Genomic DNA, 19946 nt, shown 5'->3' with positions numbered 1-19946 from the left:
AACATCCTGTATGTAGATGGTTTCAGTTTTTAATGTTTGTCCTGAGCGATAATGGATGTTTTCTTCCTTAATGCTTCACGTGGGAAATTAAATTTAATGGAAATTTTCTCCAGTTATTAGATGTGTAGTAAATGTATTTATATTTGGATACAGGACTTAACGTTGATCTGTGTTATAAATGAGTATTGCTAGGACGAGATGGGGTGAGAAGAGAAGGTTTGACACCCAGTTTTAGTTGTACCATTAAAAATAAATTTGTGATAGGAATGTTGAAACATAAAATTATTTATTATGGTTAAATTTTTCACATAAAAATACTCTTGAATTTGTATTCAACTTCAAGTTTTAGCTCATTTGCTAGCAGTTGCTGCTGTCTCTATATTGTTACCCCTTAATTTTCACCAATTTGTTTTTGAAGTAAATAATTTTTATACTAAAAATAGAGTGGTTTAATAAACATCTAAAAAGAAGTAGGAAAGGCAAGATGTCAAAATCTCAATAATATTTAGTGTTAGAAATGTTGGGAGTGCTAACAAAAGTAAATTGATATAAAGGCCAAATACTTTTTAAAAGTCTTTTCAATGAGATATTTCTAGTATGTATTGCTTTATTTGCATTAAGTGTTGTCATGAGAATATTTTCTTTGCTTTGCTTTAGTACTCCTAGTAGCATAATCATTAACAAACCTGTAAATTAATCTACAAAATAGCAATAGAGCAGAGTAGAATGACAGATCATCCTCATCCTAGATCTGAAGATAAAAATGAATTTCTTAGACATATCATACTTTATTTATTTATTTGTTTGTGTGTAGCCTCAAACACTTAGCACTTACTGTATGCCCTGCACTGTTTTAAGGGCTCTCATATGGTAACTCACTTAATAAATATTTTAATTTTCACTCATAGTAAATGGTCTAGCTTGGCTAAGAACTTTATCTTGATATCTGATAGAAATGTGTTCAAATCTTATTTCTGCCACTTACTCCTGGTGTGACATGAGGCAATTTATTTCATCTCTGAGCCTACTTACTAATCTATAAAATATGGATAATACCACATAGCTCAGGGAGTAGTTGTGAAGATTCAGTGGTACATGTTGTATATAAAATATTGGCCTATTTTTGGATTGCAGTTAATTAGTTGACACTATTATTATTGCCATCTATATTTTGCCTGTTTGTGTCATCTCCTTGTATTATTTCTGTCTCCTTCCTCTCAGTTCTCCCCACCTAACTTACTTTAATCAATCCAGTATTCTTTGAACATTCTAGGCACTCTAGGCATCTAGTCCTGTTCATCAAGAGTATTTATTGATAAAAAGCTAGAAATAGAAATACCATATGATCCAGCAATCCCACTTCTAGGAATACATCCCAGAGAAATAAGAGCCGTCACGTGAATAGACATATGCGTACCCATCAACAGATGAATGGATAAACAAATTATGGTACATATACACAATGGAATACTATGCAACAATAAAGAACAATGATGAGTCCTCAAAACATCTCACAACATGGATGAATCTGGAGAGCATTATGCTGAATGAAATAAGTCAATCACAAAAGGACAAATATTGTATGATACCACTATTATAGAAACTCAAGAAAAGGTTTACACACAGAAAAAAAAATTATTTGATGGTTACGAGGATGGGGAGGAAAAATCACTAACTAGATAGTAGACAAGTGTCAACTTTGGTGAAGGGAAAGACCACACATAATATAGGGGAAATCAGCACACCTTGACCAAGGCAAAGTCATAGAAGTTTTCTAGACACATCCAAACACCTTGAGGGACTGAATTGCTGGGGCTGAGGTCTGGTGACCATAGTCTCAGGGGACATCTAGGTCAATTGGCGTAACACAGTTCATAAAGAAAATATCCTGCTTTGGTGAGTAGTATCTGGGGTCTTAAAAGCTTGTGAGCAGCCATGGAAAATACATCTATTGATCCCATCCCATCTGGAGCAAAGGAGAATGAAGAAAACCAAAGACACAAGGAAAATATTAGCCCAAAGGACCACATAAACCACAGTCTCCACCAGCCTGAGCCTGGAAGAATTAGATGGTGCCTGGTTACCACCACCAAACACTCTGACAAGGATCTCTATAGAGAGTCCTGGACAGAGTGGGAGAAAAATGTAGAACAAAATTCAAATTCACCCCCAAAAAAAAAATATTCACACACAAGAAAGACCAAACTTAAACTGGTTTGACAGAGACTAGAGGAACCCGTGAGACTATGGCCCCCAGGCACGCTGCAAACTCAGAACTGAAGCCATTCCCAAAGCCCACTTTTCAGACAAGATTAGACAGGGCTACAAAACAAATAATAACACACTTGAGGAACATGCTTCTTAGTTCAGTCAAATATACGAGACCAAATGGGCAACTCCTGCCCAATAGCAAGATGAGAAGACAGGAAAACTGGACGAATGGATGTGAGGAACTTGGGGTAGAAAGGAGGAGAGTACTGTCACATTATGGGGATTGCAGTCAATGTCACAAAACAATATGTGTGTAAATTTTTGAATGAGAAACTAACTTGAGCCTAAACTTTCACCTAAAGCACAATACAATAAAATAATTTATTGAACAAAATTCATGCATAGCACCAATAGACTTATAAAAGACACCTTTCTTGAGGGCCCCTGTTAGCAAATGATGAGACTGAGTGACAGGGAAAGCCTGCATCAATTGGAGAATAAGGTAGAGTATTATATGCAGTATGCCAAATTGTGTGAAGATAATCAGAGCAGTAGCAGTTTTAAAGTGATTAATGAGGTATGTTATATATGATATCACCTGGTTCTATGATCAGCAAATACTAGAAATTCATGAACTCTGCATCTGAAAAAGGTTCGTGTGGATTAAAAGTTGTTGGGAAAGGCCTCAAAGAGAAATTGGGACTTTGATATGAAGGATTGGTAGAAATTAAAAAGATGGAGCAGAGAGAGACCAACTAAAGTGGGAAGAACTTCATCCAGGGCCCTGAGGGAAACATGTTGATGATGTTGACCAGCCTGACAGGACAGGGGACTGATAGGATCCAGCTGGAGAGGTGAGATGGGAACAGATTATGAAGGACATTAAATGCCAAATGTCGAAATGAATGTGACACTCATGAAGTGCTTTTGTTGTTGTTGTGAGCCATAGAGTCCATTCCCACTCACAGCAAACCTATAGGACCTGTGTAGAACTGTCCCATAGGGTTTCTTAGGCTGTAATCTTTATGGAAGCAGATCACCAGGTCTTTTCTCCCACGGAGCCGCTGGTGGGTTTGAACTGCCAACCTTTCGGTTACTAGCCAAGCACTTAATCATTGTGCCCACTACTCAAAAAACTTACCTACTTCTCAAAAAAACTTACACTGCAGAAGTGTTTTATATTTTCCAAAGGGTTTTTAATCTTCGCCATAACTCTTTAATCCCTTTATAGATAAAAAAGGTGAAGCTGTAAAATTACTATTACTGTAACCATTAGCCTAAAGTGGCCCTACTGGATATGGTACATCCAAGACTGAAGCAACTTTCTAGGCTTCAAGTTCAGTGTTCTTGCCAGTGTACTGTATGGCTTTACTACTGCATTGTATTAAATAATCGTTGTTAGCCACTGGTCTTGCCTATAGATCTAGGTAGAAAATAGACATTAGTGAAACTGGTGGATTGAGATAAGATGACAAATAGCAACTGGCATGAGGCCACAGTGTCAGGGACCCAATAAGGAGAGGTGGGAACTGTACTGGACTAGGAAGCACAGGCCCAATCTAAAGGGGGCAGCCATTATTCACCATCGATCCAACATAGCTATTGTCTTGTGATAATGCAGGCTAGAAGTAAAGTAATGTCATTACTTGTTGCATATCACTCCTTTCTGGGTTAAATTTTGTTCTTCCTGCCTGATAGGTTGTTTTTTTCCCATAAGGATCTATTAGTAGTAAATTTTCTGTATTTGTCTGAAATTTTGTCCTCACTCTAATGTGATAGTCTAGTTAGGTATAGAATTCTAGGCTGACAGTTTTCTCTAAACATTTTCAAAAATACCATTTCATTGTCTTCCATTGTCAGTTAGTTCTCTTGGAAAGTTGACTGTATATTTAATTGCATTTCTTCGTAGATATTTGATTTTCCTCCCCAGTTGTTAAGATCTCATCTTGACTTTGTTGTTTTATGACATCACTTTGATGTTTCAAAGTACAAACTTTTTATTTTTAATTTACTTTGTTTGATGTTCCTTGTGATTCTTAAATCTGAGGATTTATATCTTTCATAAATGTAGGAAAATTCTTAGCATTAACTCTTCAAATACAGCTTTTCTTTCATTCTTTCAAACTGTTGGCTCTGGGACTCATATTTCAGTCCTATAATAGAACTTCTCATTCTATTCCTCATACTTCTTAACTTCTTTTTTATACATTCCATTTCTTTATCTCCATATATTTCATTTTAAGTAACTTTCTCAGCTACTTCATGAATTCTCTTCAGTTATTCTAATTTGTTATTTAACTTATCTACTGAGTGTGTGGAGCCCTGCTAGCTCAGTGGTTAAGAGCTCAGCTGCTAACCAAAAGATCCACAGTTGGAATCCACCAGCTGTTCCTTGGAAACCCTATGGTGCAGTTCTGCTCTGTCCTGTAGCGTCTCTATGAGTTGGAATCGACTTAACGGCAACAGGTTTTGGTTATTGAGTTTTTAAATTTCAGTGACTGTGTTTTTTATTTCTGGAAGTTTTGTTTGGTTCTTTATCAGATCTGCCTAATCTTTATTTATGATGTCTTATTATTATCTTGTGATTCCTATTGCTTCTTTTATCTCTTTAATAATTTTAAGTGCTTTTGTCTTATATTTGCTGTCAAATTGTTCTTTAGCTCAAGTTCTTGTGATAATTCCTTTATTGTGTCTCTTTCTGTTCTGTCTCATGGTGGTTTATTACCTTGTGCATTTTATGATTATCATTATCATTTTTTGTGAGTTCATCTTAAACAAGGATTGTTTTTTCTCTAGGAATCCCATATAAGCAGGCTTTTGGAAGTGTTTCCCAGCGAGGTATTTTATATGTTTCTGCCAGATAGCCTGGGACCAATTTTTTTGTTGTTGTTAATTTCTTAGCTTGGGGATTCCTGTACCATCTGTATAGTATGACACTAGCTTACAGTTTTGTTTCCCAGAGGAGACTCTTCAGCCACTCCATCCCACAGCCTGAAACCTAAACAAGCTTCCTTGTCATCTTCTCAGGTCACTAGGAGAAGTTTTGCTAGGCATTGCCCAGCTTAAAGAAAGCAGAGGAAAAAAACACTGAGGTTGAAGTGGAAGAAGAGCCTGTAATCTTATACCTTGACCTCGTTAGTACTATATTAATTATTGAATAACATATGCAGGATTTTTAGTATTAAACATTCCTGATTAAACATCTATGGGTGACTTGGATACCACCAAACACCCCAGATTTCTTCAAAAATGGATGTATAGCTTTTTAGTTCTTTTCCTGGAATAATTTTACTTTACTAAGGAATGTATCTTTTTTAGAACTGCATTAACAAAGTGCTTTAAATCTTCTGTACATAGCAGTAAAAATGGTGATCATATGGGCATTAACTTCTAGTCAGAATACAGGCTGTTACTTTCATCCCCACATATATAAACCCCCACGAGTGTTAACATTCTGGGATGAGGTTATTTGTTAAAGGGAGAAGGGAAAGGGAGAGAGAAAATAACCAATTTTAAACCTACTGTAACTGAAAATTCTCTTGCCAATAACCATGCATTAGAACCCAGGGAGGAGGACAGGGCCAAGAGTCCAGGATTTGTACCTTACCAAGATAATCTGAGTGCATACCTAATTTGTTTTCACCAGTCTGCCTTGGAGGTATGTCAACATTAGGATGAAGAATATCAGCTTTGGCTTCTTCTCTTTTAGCAGAAATTGTCACTCACCTTGAGTAAACAGATATTTCAAATTCTGCTTTTCAAATAAAGAAACCAGGGTATAAGGAAACAGAAGGCCTTTTCTTAAAACTGTTTAGCAAGTGAATGGCCCATGTGGGATTGGGATGCTGGTCTCATATGCTGTCTTTCTGCATTCTCACCTTCTATTTCAGTGACTGTGCACCAAATTAACCTAATAAGCTGGAGCTAGAAAATTGTAAGAGTGTTTAAAAGAAAGAAAAAAAAATCAGGAAATTGCTGGAATATTTCAAGCATATTTCTTTGGTTAACTTATTTTGAAATTTTTCTCTGTTTTGTGTTTTAGTCTGCCCTTATAATTTATCAAAGACAGACTCATTGTTTTGGCAAGCCCCTGGCCTGGAAGTCTCCAACAAAAACTTACAGCACTCTGAATAGGAATTTTTTAATGCGTTCTTAGTCCTGAACTTGAAAATGTATTCTAGATGTAAGTTTGCTGGGAAATTTAAACAATACCATTTATCATATAATAACATTGCTCCAGACAAAAAGCTTTTTCATCTCTTTCTTTTGTTAATATCCCTCCTACTGCATTAATTTTTTAGGGCTTCCCCACACCTTCACCCTTCACCCCCACCCCCGGCCTCAAATGTGAGCCATACCTCTTTAAATTTTTTAAAATTATATATAGTTCCCACTTTCCTATGTCAGTCCCTGCGTTGTGCAAACAGTAAATGCACCCAGCTGCTAACCAAAAGGTTGATGGTTCAAGTCCCAGAGGCACCTTGGAAGGAAGGCCTGGCAATCTACTTCCCCAAAAATGAGCCACTGAAAACCCTATGGAACACAGTTCTATTCTGATATGAGTCGGAGTAGACTTGATGGCAACTGGTTTTGGTAACTAGTTTCTCATGTCACTAAATAGTCTTACATTATTTTTTTTCACAGGCTGCCCATTGGTCCATCAAGGATATGACGTAATATTTAACCAATCACACTACTTGGCATTTAATTTGTTTCAAGTTATTAGCTGTTATAAACAATACTATGATGATATCTTTTGTGAATATTTAAAATTATTCCTTTAGGATTGTAAAAATGGCATGAGGGCGGTATCTGACCTCTTCTATTTTCACCAGGGGGAAGGAGAACCAAGATCAACAACCCAAGACTGATTCCTATGAGGTGGAGGTCAGACATGCCTCCTCTTTCTTCCATCTTTACTAATTCTGACACCAACTGTCCCTCGCACAGCACTATCTACTTCTCTGCTGGGTTCGATAATTCATTGCAATGGCCACACAGAGCTCACAGACCATACTTGCAATTATGGGGTTTATTAGGGAAGTAACAGGTTACAATTCAGGCTCAGGAACACTCAAGATACAGTTCTTCCATCAGGACAGCCTCCCTGGCCCTAGACCTCTCCCTGGCCCTAGGCCTCTCCCCAAAGGCACTCAGCTTTCTCTCTCCGTGGGCCAGAAAGCCCAGCACCATCTCCTGCTGCTGGGTCTCTGCTGCTGGGTCTTCCCTGCCACCGCTTCTCACCGTGTCTCTCACTCTCTCTCTCACCAAGTTTGCCAGTGGTTGACTGGAGATGACTGTAATATTGTGATGTGATGCAGCTGTGCTTCAGGAACCCCTGAGGCACCTGTTTGTCTTTCCAGTGAATTGTCCCAGGCTGCTGTGCCTTCCATCAGTGTTTTCTCATCTTCCACCTTACAAATTAAGAACTCAAGGTTGTCGCTGTTAACAGTGATTATCAGGGAGTGGAATTTGCAGGGGCTTTTACTTTCTCAGGAATCCCGGGTGGTGCAACTAGTTAAAGGTTGGTGGTTGGAAACCACCCGGAGGCCTCAGAAGAAAGGCCTGGACGTCTGCTTCTAAAAGATCACAGCCATGAAAACCTTAAAGAGCAGCTCTACTCTGCAACACACGGGGTCACCATGAGTTGGAATTGACGGCTACTGGTTAGGTCTTGATTTGGTTTTACTTTCTAAACCATACATTTCTGTAAGTTTGAATTATTTACAACAAACAGATTTTGGTAATGGTGGGGGGCAGGGGACTAAAGATGGAGAGAGGTGGCTAGATAACCTAGATTGTTAAATTAGTTTAACTTTATCCACAATATTAAGTCAGCAGCTCAGGTAGTTTGAAGAGGGGTGAATCAAGAGTCTGGTGCACTGCTTGATTCTTGTTGCGCCTCCAGCCCTGTCCCCACACTTCTCCTGACTGGATTCCCGCGATGGCTGTCAGGCCCATCTGCCAGCTGAATGGAGCTGCCGCAGGTTGTCAGTAATCGCATAATAATTACGGGCATCCTATCTCTGGTGCAAAATAGCAGATTCTTGGAGAAAAAGGAATAAATCTAGATTTAGCCCCCTGTTCCCTCCAGCCTAAAATACAATTGGTTTCTTCTTATGATAATGATGAAATAAAATATTGAAAGTACAGCTTCTCCAAAGAACATGTACTATTGTTTGGGCTACAGTCATAGCTGTAAAATTTTCCTCATTGTACTCCCCAAACTTTTGGTCATAAAGGAGGAGGCTTTATAATTTGTTATATCCTATCAACAAAGGATAAAAGTGCCTTTTCAGAAAACTCTGAAAGCTGCTGTAATAAATAGTTTATCATTTCAGGAATGGCAGTGGATAAAATGCTGAGAGGTCTTAGGTCATGTTAAAAAAAATTAATAAACCTCACTATTTATTCAGTAAATATGTAAGTGGAATCATCCATAATTGTTCATTTTGTTAAAAGCCATAAGTATCCTTGAAAAGAGATGGAAAGGTATGTTGGTAAGCAAACCTACCATGTTCTCCACATAAAAGTGAACAGTTTTCTCAGTATACCCTGTATTCTCTGCTTAGGACAGTGGAGATTCAGCCAGCAGTGTTATTTTCTCCTTAATGTTTTGAAATACTAAGGAAAAAGTAATATTGAATTAAATTGGAAATAGCTGCACATTCTGACCCTGCTAATAATCTAAATTTAGCTAACTAAATGGATTACAGTATTTTTGTCTTTAAACCCATTAAGATTTAGAAGTGTTGGGCTGCCCTTCAGTTTCTAAAATACTGTTTTCTTTCTTTAGAAACGGTAACTCTGAACTTTTAGGCTCTGTAGCTTTTCCTTCCACAAGGATGTTGGGATGAACTGTGTTAAGAAATACCAAGCAGTGAAGTCATGCTTAAGCAGTACATACTTAGGCCTATTTGAATTTATTTGGGGAGAGTCCCAAATGTTTGTCAAGGAAATTCTAAAATTTAAATTCAGTCTTTCTGATTGACAATGAAAGTAGTCTAGATCTTATGGAGCGATGTCTGTGGCTTACAGCTTCAGGTGACTGTGGTCATTTTGGACTTTTGGAATATTTAAATTCTGTGACTCATTAAAAAAATCCTCTGATCACAGCTACCACAGCCTCTACCAGACTGAGTCCAGCACAATTAGACGGGGCCTGGCTACCACCACCTACTGCTCTGATCACAATAGAGGGTCCTGGACAGAGCTAGAGAAAAAACGTAGAACAAAATTCTGACTCACAAAAAAAGACAAGGCTCTGACAGAGACTGGAGAAACCCCAAGAGTGTGGCCCCCGGACACCCTTTTAATTCAGTACTGAAGTCACTCCTGAGGTTCACCCTTCAGCCAAAGATTAGACAGGCCCACAAAACAAAATGAGACTAAAGGGGCACACCAACCCAGGGGCAAGGACAAGAAGGCAGGAGGGGACAGGAAAGCTGGTAATGGGGAACCCACAGTCGAGAAGGAGAGAGTGTTTGCATATCGTGGGATTGGCAACCAGTGTCACAAAACAATATGTATATTGTTTAATGAGAGACTAATTTGCTCTGTAAACCTTCATCTAAAGCACAGTTAAAAAAAAAAAAAAAAGTCCTCTGAACATCTTTCTGCCCTACAGAAATGCTGCTCTTAAGATACAGAGTTTTTTAAACTTAGAATGGCAAATTTAATGAGAAGAAATAGCTTAGGATTTGGTTTAGAGTGGAAATGCTGTACCTCTTTGAGATAATAGTTGCTATTTTTAGATATACTTAAAAAGAGATGAGAAATATTGATGCTTCTAATCTTCATTAGGAGGTACATGCTCTTAAATCTCTAGCTAGTTACTGGTTACAGGTAAGTTTTTGAAAATACTTTTGAAAATATTTTAAAGTATATGTAATAATGAGTAACTGACTCAACACTAGTTTTTAAAGACTTTTGTGCTTCATTATAAAATAAACATAACAATTTACTAAACAAAAATAGATTTTCCATAGTAAAACTTGGCTAGAAGAAAGGCACGTTCCTAGGTCTGGCATTCAAAAGTGAATATTAATTCAAAGGAGCTGGATGTTGGGACTTCAAGAGGATACAGTCCTGTCTTCCTGCTGTGGCCTTGCAGGATCTAATGAATGACAATATTTTGCTGCTTTTCAATGTTTCTGTATTCCTTTTACTGAGTAAGTGAGACAGAGACTGACAGCTGTAGAAATAGATAGGTGTTTGTAATCTTATGTCCAAGCTTTAGTGTTTAAGAAAAACTCCCAGAGAGACAATGCTTCTTTAATATAAAAGGTAGACTCTAAGCTATGTTTGTGTGGGTTATTTTCTTCAACTCAGCTGACCTTCCTGGCTGGATTTTTTACATATTACTCCTTATTTCACCTTCTTCCGCAGTTTACATCTAGTGGTCCCTAGTTATGTTTCTAGATTACTGTATCATGGAACTACTATGAGTTAGTATCTTACAAAAGCAATTATGGAGCCAAAGCTCAAAAATTATTAGATGTCCTGGGGAGCTGGGAGGAAGAGAATCACAGCCGCTTCCATCCAAATGGTGCTGGGGCACCTCCAGGCGGTGCTCCCTCCCGCTCTCATTAGTAACAATTCCACAGTTGGTTGGTATGCGTGGGTTTATTGTCAGGAAGCTTTTATCTGCTCATGTGCCACACACACATAATGATGACATTCTAATCTATTTCAGAACTTAAGCTCTTTAAAAAATTCATTAAGATAAAATCATTTTTCCAAAATAAATAAGGGAATTTCTTTATCTTATTACTTGTTACTGTTCTTTACAAAGGAGACGAAGAAACTCCCTAGGATTTTGAGTGAGACTTTTTCTAAGGAAGGTTCATGAGTAAGACAGAATGTTCTAGAAATTTGAGATCTACAGTCACAGGAATTTCCTTATTTTATTTTGTTTTGTTTTTCATACTCATAACAAAGTGATAAATGATGAAACTGTAGGTGATTGAAAGAGTTAAAAGGATTTCTGTGTTGGACAAATTAGGGTAACAGATGGAATGCATGTAGGTGGGAAAGCTATTATTTAAACAGAAAAGGGCTGCTGTATATTGGAAAGGGATGAATTTTTTAGAGTAGCAGGGGTTTGAGGCTTAACATTTTGGACACTAAATTAATATATTTACTAGTGGACACAATAGGAAGAGGAAGCCAAAGCGTATGGTCAGGAAGGGAGTAAACAGGCCACCAACAAAGAGGAAGAATGGAGTAGCTAAAATAAACTGAGGGTAGATGAGAAGTGGATCCTGTGGTATCGAGATACCCAAAGGACCTTAAGAAACTAAAAAACTTCAAATAATAAAGAAATTACCTTGGAAATACTAATATTGTTACCTTCATTTGGGAAGTGTCTTTGTATGAACAGGGAAGAAAATGAAGGAAGCAACTATGAATTACCACCTTGTGCTTTCACAAGTATGCATATGAGTAAAATGTGGCAAGGAAGTGAGAACCAGTTTAAGCCCTCAAGTCACATAGGCAGGAAACCAACAAAGAATGTTGAGATGCTAGATATTAAATGTTACCAATCATCAGACAGAAAGTGGGACAGACTACTCCACATTTCTTCCTTGTTTTTACATTTGAACGTTTCAATGTACTTTCTTTCTTTTCTTTTTTAAAAATTTATTAGGTCTTAATTTTCAATAGCATTTGTTCAGTAAAAAGGCCCTCAAATCAAGCAGACAAACAAAAAGTTGCCTTGGTTATGTTGGAACAAGGCCCTTTTCCTGTTGTGCCTTTGGCTCAATGTAGTAAGTTTGCCAAGTCACCGAAGGGCCAATCCATGTTTTCATCTGGCAGGGGCTGTGTGGACCTCAGATTGTGTTAGAGATTTATGAGATGATATTCATCAAGGCACCTCCAATGTGCTAACAATGTGCTAGATGAATCCAAGGTAGTATTACCAGTATAATAATCCCTTGTATTTGTGGGTGACTTTAGAGTTCACATACATTCTTGTTTGAGCTTTAAAATTGATTCTGCAACTTATCAACATGGTCTCTTTCTTTTAGATATGTGATTAATCAAAATTAGAAGAAAGAAACAAATTATGAATTATTATTAATTATTTAAGAAGAAAACAATGGAATAAAACAAAATAGAATTATAGAAAGCATGGAGAGAGCTCCATAATTACTGCTTCTTTAAAGTATATACTAAAAATAAATGTATTTAGAGTTTTAGAAAGTTCCGTTTTGATTAGTGGCCCATATGGCTTTTTGGAGCCCTGGTGGCACAGTGGTTAAGAGCTCAGCTGCTGATCAAAAGGTCAGCAGTTCAAATCCACCAGGCGCTCCTTGGAAACCCTATGGAGCATTTCTACTCTGTCCTTTAGGACAATTCCAACGCTATCAGTTGGAATTGACTCGACGGCAACGGGTTTTGTTTTGTGGCTTTTTAGTTCGTGAACCCTGCTGAGAATTGCATAAAAAATTGATGGGTACCCCCCCCTAAATATATGTGTGTATATATAGGTACAAGCAGAATTTCCCAGAAGGGCCATCCAGGTAACATAAATATGTAAATTGGGCCAAATGATGTACAATAGATAATGGTGACCCTTGTGTCAAACTACAAAGTGCATGCCAAGTTAAGATGATAGACAGTGGTGGGGTTTGTGACAAACTAGAATACACATTCCTTACCTAAAGTAAATTCAAATCCATTTTTTTTTTTAAATAGTATATGCTAAATCCAAACAATTGCCAGTAAATTTGGTTCCTAGCTTCCTCCTCCTTGAGTTTGCAGTTCCTCTGCCCAAGCCTTTATTTATTATGCGTAAACATGGGAGTATTTTTTTTTTTCCCTAAGGCACGACAACAAGCTCAAATACGTCACCAAATGGCAGAAGACAGCAAAGCAGATTATTTATCAATTCTCCAGAAATTCAACCATGAGCAGCATGAATATTACCATACGCACATACCCAACATCTTTCAGGTAAGTGATACAAATCTCTCAGATTTCATGTTTTGATTTGCTTAGACACAGGTTGCTTCTGAACCATGATTGCTAGGTTTGTATTCTAAGTGTTTATATAATTTTAAATTTTCACCAACTGAAATCATTTTGTAAACCGCAGAGATCAAACGTTGACTTGCTAAAGGAATTAAATATAATATTAATCTCACGATTAATCAATAGCCTTTGCAAATTTCAAATTCTGTGAAGATAAATCCTTTGGTTTGCCTGGAACCATTCTTTGCCAGTTTTAGAACTGGTTCTTAGATGAACACTCTTTCCTAAAAGGAAGGAGTCCTGGTGGCAGAGTGGTTAAACACTCAGCTGCTAACTGAAAGGTTGGCGGTTCGAACCACCAGCCGCTCCTCGGGAGAGAGATGTGACAGTCTGCTTCCATAAAGATTATAGCCTTGGAAACCCTATGGGGTAGTTCTACTCTGTCCTATAGGGTTGTTATGAGTGGGAATTGATTCAACGGCAGTGGCTTTGGGTATTTGGATTCCTAAAAGGACCATTCTCATTACAAAAATGCCAACTTAACTTGAGTTAAAGCAGTATTCATAAAGTTGTAGGATTTGAACAACTGTCAGACAGTTCCATCCTTTTGATTGTTTTTCTTTTAGGTACTTTAGGTTGTCAGAAATGTATGAGAAAAGATATATAAATATTCTCCCACTTGGGAATCTTTTAAACTTAGAGTGCAGCTAAGCAAAAATAATGTTTTCTTCTTGGTGTCTACGCACACCGTAAATAAGAACTTCCAAATTGTAGAAGGAAGATACATTGACTGTATCGCAGCAACCAAGCCAGTGCTGGGTTGAGACAGTTAACCAAATACTGTGCTTTTGGTAAAGGATAAAGTAGTAGATCAAAGATGGAGAAAATATTTGAAATGTATTGTCAAATGGTGTTAGTGTAAAGCTAGTTGAGTTTGGGGGTTTTACTGACATTGGAATAGAAGTGTGTAAAGTATACATTTTGAGCAGCCTAACAATTCATAAAATATGTCTACAACTGGGTAATATGGAGGCACAATAAATTTACTGTTGCCCTAACTTTAACCGCTTCGTATTGGCTCATGTCCCTCCTAGAGAACTTGTTAGACTTAAACAGTACTGTCAAAAAAACAACTTCTTTAAATAATAGTGGACTAAATTAAATTCTGTACAAAATCTAATGTTGCAGAAAATACAAGAGATGGAGGAAAGGAGGATAGTTAGAATTGGAGAATCAATGAAGACATACGCAGAGGTTGATCGGCAGGTGATACCAATTATTGGCAAGTGTTTGGATGGAATAGTAAAGGCAGCTGAATCAATTGATCAGAAAAGTGTAAGTATTGTATTTGGGCTTAATTTATAACTAAGTGTTTGTATTCTCATTGTTTCAAATGAGTAGGTAAATTTCTAACAGATACAGAAGTTATTTAAATTTGGCAAGGTCTTCTCCCTCCCCCCCCCCGCCCCGTTCCAGTGTCCTCATTTAATCATCTCATGGTAGGTACGTGCTTTTGGTGGTCACCACAAGTACTTTTCATCAGTAGCAACACCACTTGAGAGTTCTTTTATTCAGTCCTCTGTGTTTTAGATGAACTCATTCTAATTTCCTTTCTGAAATCACATTTTAGTGGTAAAATTTTGAGACATTACAGATTTAAATTAAAGTGTTTTCTTTTTGTCAATTGGCTGAGTAACCCCCCAAATTGAGGTCTGATTGATTTCTGAAAAAAGGCAAGCCTTTTTTCCTTTAGGGTAGGGTTTTTTTGGGGCACTATTGACATTTTGGGTCAGATAATTATTTGTTTGGGGGGCATGCTGTCCTGTGCACTGTAGGATGTTAGCAATATCCCTGGCCTCTACCCACTAGATGCCAGTAGTGCTCTCAAACTCTCAAGTTGTGACAATAAAAAGTGTCTCCAAACAACAGATAGATAGACCAGTGGAACAGAATTGAGAATCCAGATGTAAATTCATCCACCTATGAGCAGCTGGTATTTGACAAAGACCCAAAGTCTGTCGTTAATTGGGGAGAAGACAGTCTCTCTAACAAATGGTGCTGGCATAACTGGATACCCATCTGCAAAAAAATGAAACAATACCCATAACTCACACTATGTATAAAAACTAGCTCAAAATGGATCAAAGACCTAAATAGAAAATCTAAAACGATAAAGATCATGGAAGAAAAAATAGGGACAATGCTAAGAGCCCTAATACATGGCATAAACAGAATACAAAACGTTACTAACAATCCACGAACACCAGAAGAGAAACTAGATAACTAGGAGCTCCTAAAAATCAAACACTTATGCTCATCAAAAGACTTCACCAAAAGAGTCAAAAGACAACCTACAGACTGAGAAAAAAATTTTGGCTATGACAAATCCAATCAGCATCTAATCTCTAAAATGTACAAGATACTGCAAAACCTCAACAACAACAAAAAACCCAATTAAAAAATGGGCAAAGGATATGAACAGGCACTTCACCAAAGAAGACGTTTAGGCAGCTACCAGATATATGAGGAAATGCGTCACGATCATTAGCCATTAGAGAAATGCAAATCAAAACTACAATGATATACCATTCTCACCCCAACAAGGCTAGCATTAATCCAAAAAGCACAAAAAGTGTCTCCAGAGGTTGCCAGATGTCCCCTGGGAAGCAAAATGATCCCTGATTGAAAACCACTGCTGTAGGGCCAATGGTATCAATTTGTATTCCTTTCCTAGAAACCTATTTCCCTCAACAAAAACATTGACTAGAACACCAACCTTGACTTTTACAAACATTTATTCATTTAAGAAACCAAATATTGAACATATGTGCTGTAAATATTTGATGTCATCAGGGCTTCTTAAAATGTTGAGTCCAGGGATTGAAGCAGTCTTTTCCTTGTGAATAGATCACCTATTAGCAGACAGATTCCGAAAGGTCAGCAGTTTGAACCCGCCAGCTGCCCCTCACAGGGGTGTATTAACCAGTAAACAAGGTATGCACAGCCTTACAGTAAACAAGGTACGCACAAGCTTGCTTGTGTTTACTTACTAACCTGTAGTGCACAATTTCACATGGGTTTCACTACATCATGGGCTTACTTGTGTTTACTTACTAATCTTTAGTCAACAATTTCACATGAATTTCACTACATCTTTGATATGGTAAAAAAACAGATGAAATTATGTGCTACAAATTAGTAAGTAAGCATAAGTAAGCCAGCCTGTGTGTACCTTGCTTATTGGGTAATCCATGCCTGGCATGGGGGAAAGATCTATCAGTCTGCTTCTGTAAAGATTTATAGCCTTGGAAACCCTATGAAGCAGTTCTACTCTGTCCTATGGTTGCTATGAATTGAAATCGACTTGATGGCAGCGAGTTTTAGAGATATATGAGTTCTTTGTCATTGGTTATGCACTCATTAAGTCAAATTTTTCCATGTTATGAATCTTCCCATTCCATTTTCTTATCACTGTTAGTCATTGTTGTGCGTCTTTGCATCTTTGGCTTTGGTAGAAGTCTTTTGATAGTTGTAAATGCCTTGGTCTTAGTAGGAAATCAAGAAGTAGTGAGGCTTTCCTTGATCACCCTACCGACACAAATAAATTAAATATGGAGATCTTTTAAAGAGATGTAGTGATAGTGGGGTTTATAAGTTAAGCCTTCAAAAGTCAGGTCACCTATATGTGAATTTTGAGTTTTAGCTTCATTGATTTCTGGCATTGACAAAAATCTGAAACTAGCCTGATTTTAATTTCTTATATTAGAAGCTTGGAAATGTCTTTTTCCTTGAACTTTCTCAATTTCATTAAGACTATATCTGAATGGTGGGTTCTCTCTGTCAGTTTTATTTAGGAAGTTGTAAACGCCTACGTTTACAGAATTTTTTTCCCCATTACAGAAGCCTTGTTTTCCATTGTATCACTTATAATTCTGTTTCACCAGTGACCTCTATGTTGCTAAATCTAAGGGTCACTTGTAAGTCTTCCTCTTACTTAAACTCTTAGCAGCATTGGCTCTCACTTAACCACCCTCTGACCTTCTCCTCCTTCACTTGGCTCCCAGAAAATCATACTGTAATGGCTTTTATCCTCCTCACTGGTCTCTGTCTCCTTTGCTTGTTCTTCTTCTAACCATTTAACTTTCAGGTGCTCCGCAGCTTAGTACTTAGACCTCTTTACTATCCACATTCACTCCTTAAATGGTCTACGGACTCTCAGAACATTATGTCTCATCTCAGTACTGACTTACAAATTTTGTGTTTCCAGCCTGGACCTCTCCCCCAAACTACAGGCTCTCCACTTGCATGTTAAGGTTTCTGTGACTGCCTTCTGACACCAACTCTAAATGTATTCTCTGACACCAACTGCAAATGCAGTTCTTTTTCTGACCCTAACCACCTGGAGCTAAGTCATGTCTCAAGTTATAAAGGGCACAGTCCTCCGGACTGCCAAGTCTGCCCAAGACTTCAGACATCAGTTACATGTTTGGGGGTCCCAACAGTACCCTCACTTTTGACCTTCTGGCTACAAATTTGGGTGTTCCCACTACTCCCTTGAGATACCAGCTGCAAGCTCAGGGGCCTCAAGGACTCCTTTACTTCTGACTTGCTGGATACAAGTTTGGGGATCCCCACTACTCCCCTCATGTTTGATAATTTGTTAGAATGATTCACAGAACTCAGGAAAGTGCTATACTTAAAATTAGAGTTTTATTATAGCAAAAAGGATACAAATGAAGAGACATAGAATGAGGTCTAGGAAGATCCCCAACATGGAGCTTCCATGTCCCAAAGGGCTTGTCACCCTCCTATGCATTGATGTCTATCACCAGCCGGGAAGATCACCTGAGCTTCGGTGTCCAGAGTTTTTAATGGAGTTTCATTAAATAGGCCTGACTGATTGAATCACTGCCCATGTCTTTGAACTCAATCTATAGCTACCCTCGCCTTCCCAAAGGTTGGGTTGATATCTGGTGATGGGTTTTTCTGGCCCATTCAACATGTGTCACCTCATTAGCATAAACTCTCAGTTGTGATCTGGAGCCCCTCTATGAATAATAAAGACTCCAGTCACTGGGGGGATTCCAAGGGTTTAGAGATTACCTCCAAGGAACCAGGGACAGAGACCAAAATCTTTGGGTAGAGTTCATCATATATCCCACAGATGTCTAATAGATACTTAACATATTCAAAAGGGAGCCCTTGACCTTCCTTGCCAAACTTGCTCTTCTCATAGTCTTCACCATCTTGGTTAATGGTGAGTCTGTCCTTCCAGTTGCTTGGATCTTGGAATCATCCTTGATACGTTCCTTTTCTCGAACCTGTATCCATTTATCAGCCAGTTCTGTTGACTCTACCTTAAAAATATATTCAGATCCCAACCAGCTCTCATCACTTCCACTGTTACTCTCCTGATCCAAGACTCCATAATCTTTTGTCTGGATTACTGCAGGAGTCATCTGACTAGTCTCCCTACTTCTGCCCTTGTCCCCGACAATCCGTTCTTAACACAGAGGCCAGAGAGGCAGAGAGATCCTTTTAAAATAAGTTAGGTCATGTTCATCGTTTGCTCAGAACCCTCCAGGGGCTTCTGTCTCACTAAGAGGAAAAGCCAAAGTCATCCAGGGCTGCAAAGCCCTAAACTATCTGGAACACCTCCTTTTCCGTTTATCTTTCTGATGTCATCTATTGTCTTCTCCCCAGTGCTGTAGCCACAGTGTCTCTTGGGTATTCCTTGAAAACCCCAAGTGGTTCTCTCTGCCTGGAATGTTCTTCCCCAGGTATCTGCAGGGTTCAGTCCCGCATCTCCTTTGGGTCTTTACTTAAATGAATGAATGTTTCACTTTGCTCTATCTTCTTTGAGAATTCAAAAGTCAGGTCTTCCTTTATCGGTACAAGTCCTCTGACCTTGCACATTATCTTTCCAAACATTCCTTCTATGTTTTAGATAAGTTTTCCACATTTATCTTCATTTGCAGATTCAGTTTTTGGAAAAGTTAATTATGGTCTTACTGCTTTGACCTTAGGTATTTTCATGTAAGTTTCCATTTCCTCATACCCTCTTTATCTCTGCCTGTTCATGTATAATTGATATATCCTTTTTTAAACCTTATCTTGAGAAAAATTGCTGGTACTTTATAAAATTCTTCACTGAACACTTACTTCTTTCCAGGCCTGTGGTCCTCACTGAGGAGAACACGGAACTCAGGGAGGTTACAGTCTTGCTTTGGGTCACACTGTAAATTTGTCTGTCTGGCTCTGAAGCCTGTGTTCTTTCTTCTAAGCCCTGCCACCTTCTTTTTACTTTTAAAACAAGTCCAGTGTCTGGCACATGTTTGAATCTACCCACTCATTCAAAAGTGCCAGGCACTGTTCTGAAGGAGGAGATAGACAATAAAGAAAATAAAAGAGAACATTATTTAGAGTATTCAAACATGTTTAGTGTTTGGAAAAAATAAAGTAGGAAAGGGTGATAGGAAATGCCTGGGGGATGATATACTGAGAAGGTACATTTCAATGAAGACTTGGAGGAGGTGATTTAATAAGTATTTAAATGGGGTAGAAGAATATACCACTTCTAGCCCTGCTACCCACCAACAAACTCAGTGCCCTCTCCCTCCCTTAGGGCGGTTTTAAAAAACATGATTACCTAAAACTGGCTTATTTCTGTAAGGTTAGTTTTCATTTAAGGAGCCCTGGCAATGCAATGGTTAAGCGCTCAGCTGCTTAAGGTTGGCGCTTCAAATCCACTGACAGGT

The 19946-nt window shown here is 38.2% G+C and overlaps 1 protein-coding gene across 1 annotated transcript in view; it reads left to right on the top strand.

Annotated features, from left to right (window-relative positions):
• Window positions 1-19946, top strand: part of FNBP1 (formin binding protein 1) — a 142000-nt gene that overhangs the window by 95263 nt on the left and 26791 nt on the right. Inside the window, exons 6-8 of the mRNA XM_023730620.1 lie at window positions 8120-8198; window positions 12956-13170; window positions 14377-14523. Coding sequence (XP_023586388.1) covers window positions 8120-8198; window positions 12956-13170; window positions 14377-14523 — 441 coding nt within the window. The remainder of the gene's footprint in view (window positions 1-8119; window positions 8199-12955; window positions 13171-14376; window positions 14524-19946) is intronic.

Source organism: Trichechus manatus, unplaced genomic scaffold, assembly GCF_000243295.1.
Source record: "Trichechus manatus latirostris isolate Lorelei unplaced genomic scaffold, TriManLat1.0 scaffold00038, whole genome shotgun sequence".
Classification (NCBI taxonomy): Eukaryota; Metazoa; Chordata; class Mammalia; order Sirenia; family Trichechidae; genus Trichechus; species Trichechus manatus.
The sequence above is the reverse complement of the archived record's forward strand: the minus strand, read 5'-3'. Positions and strand labels throughout refer to the sequence as shown.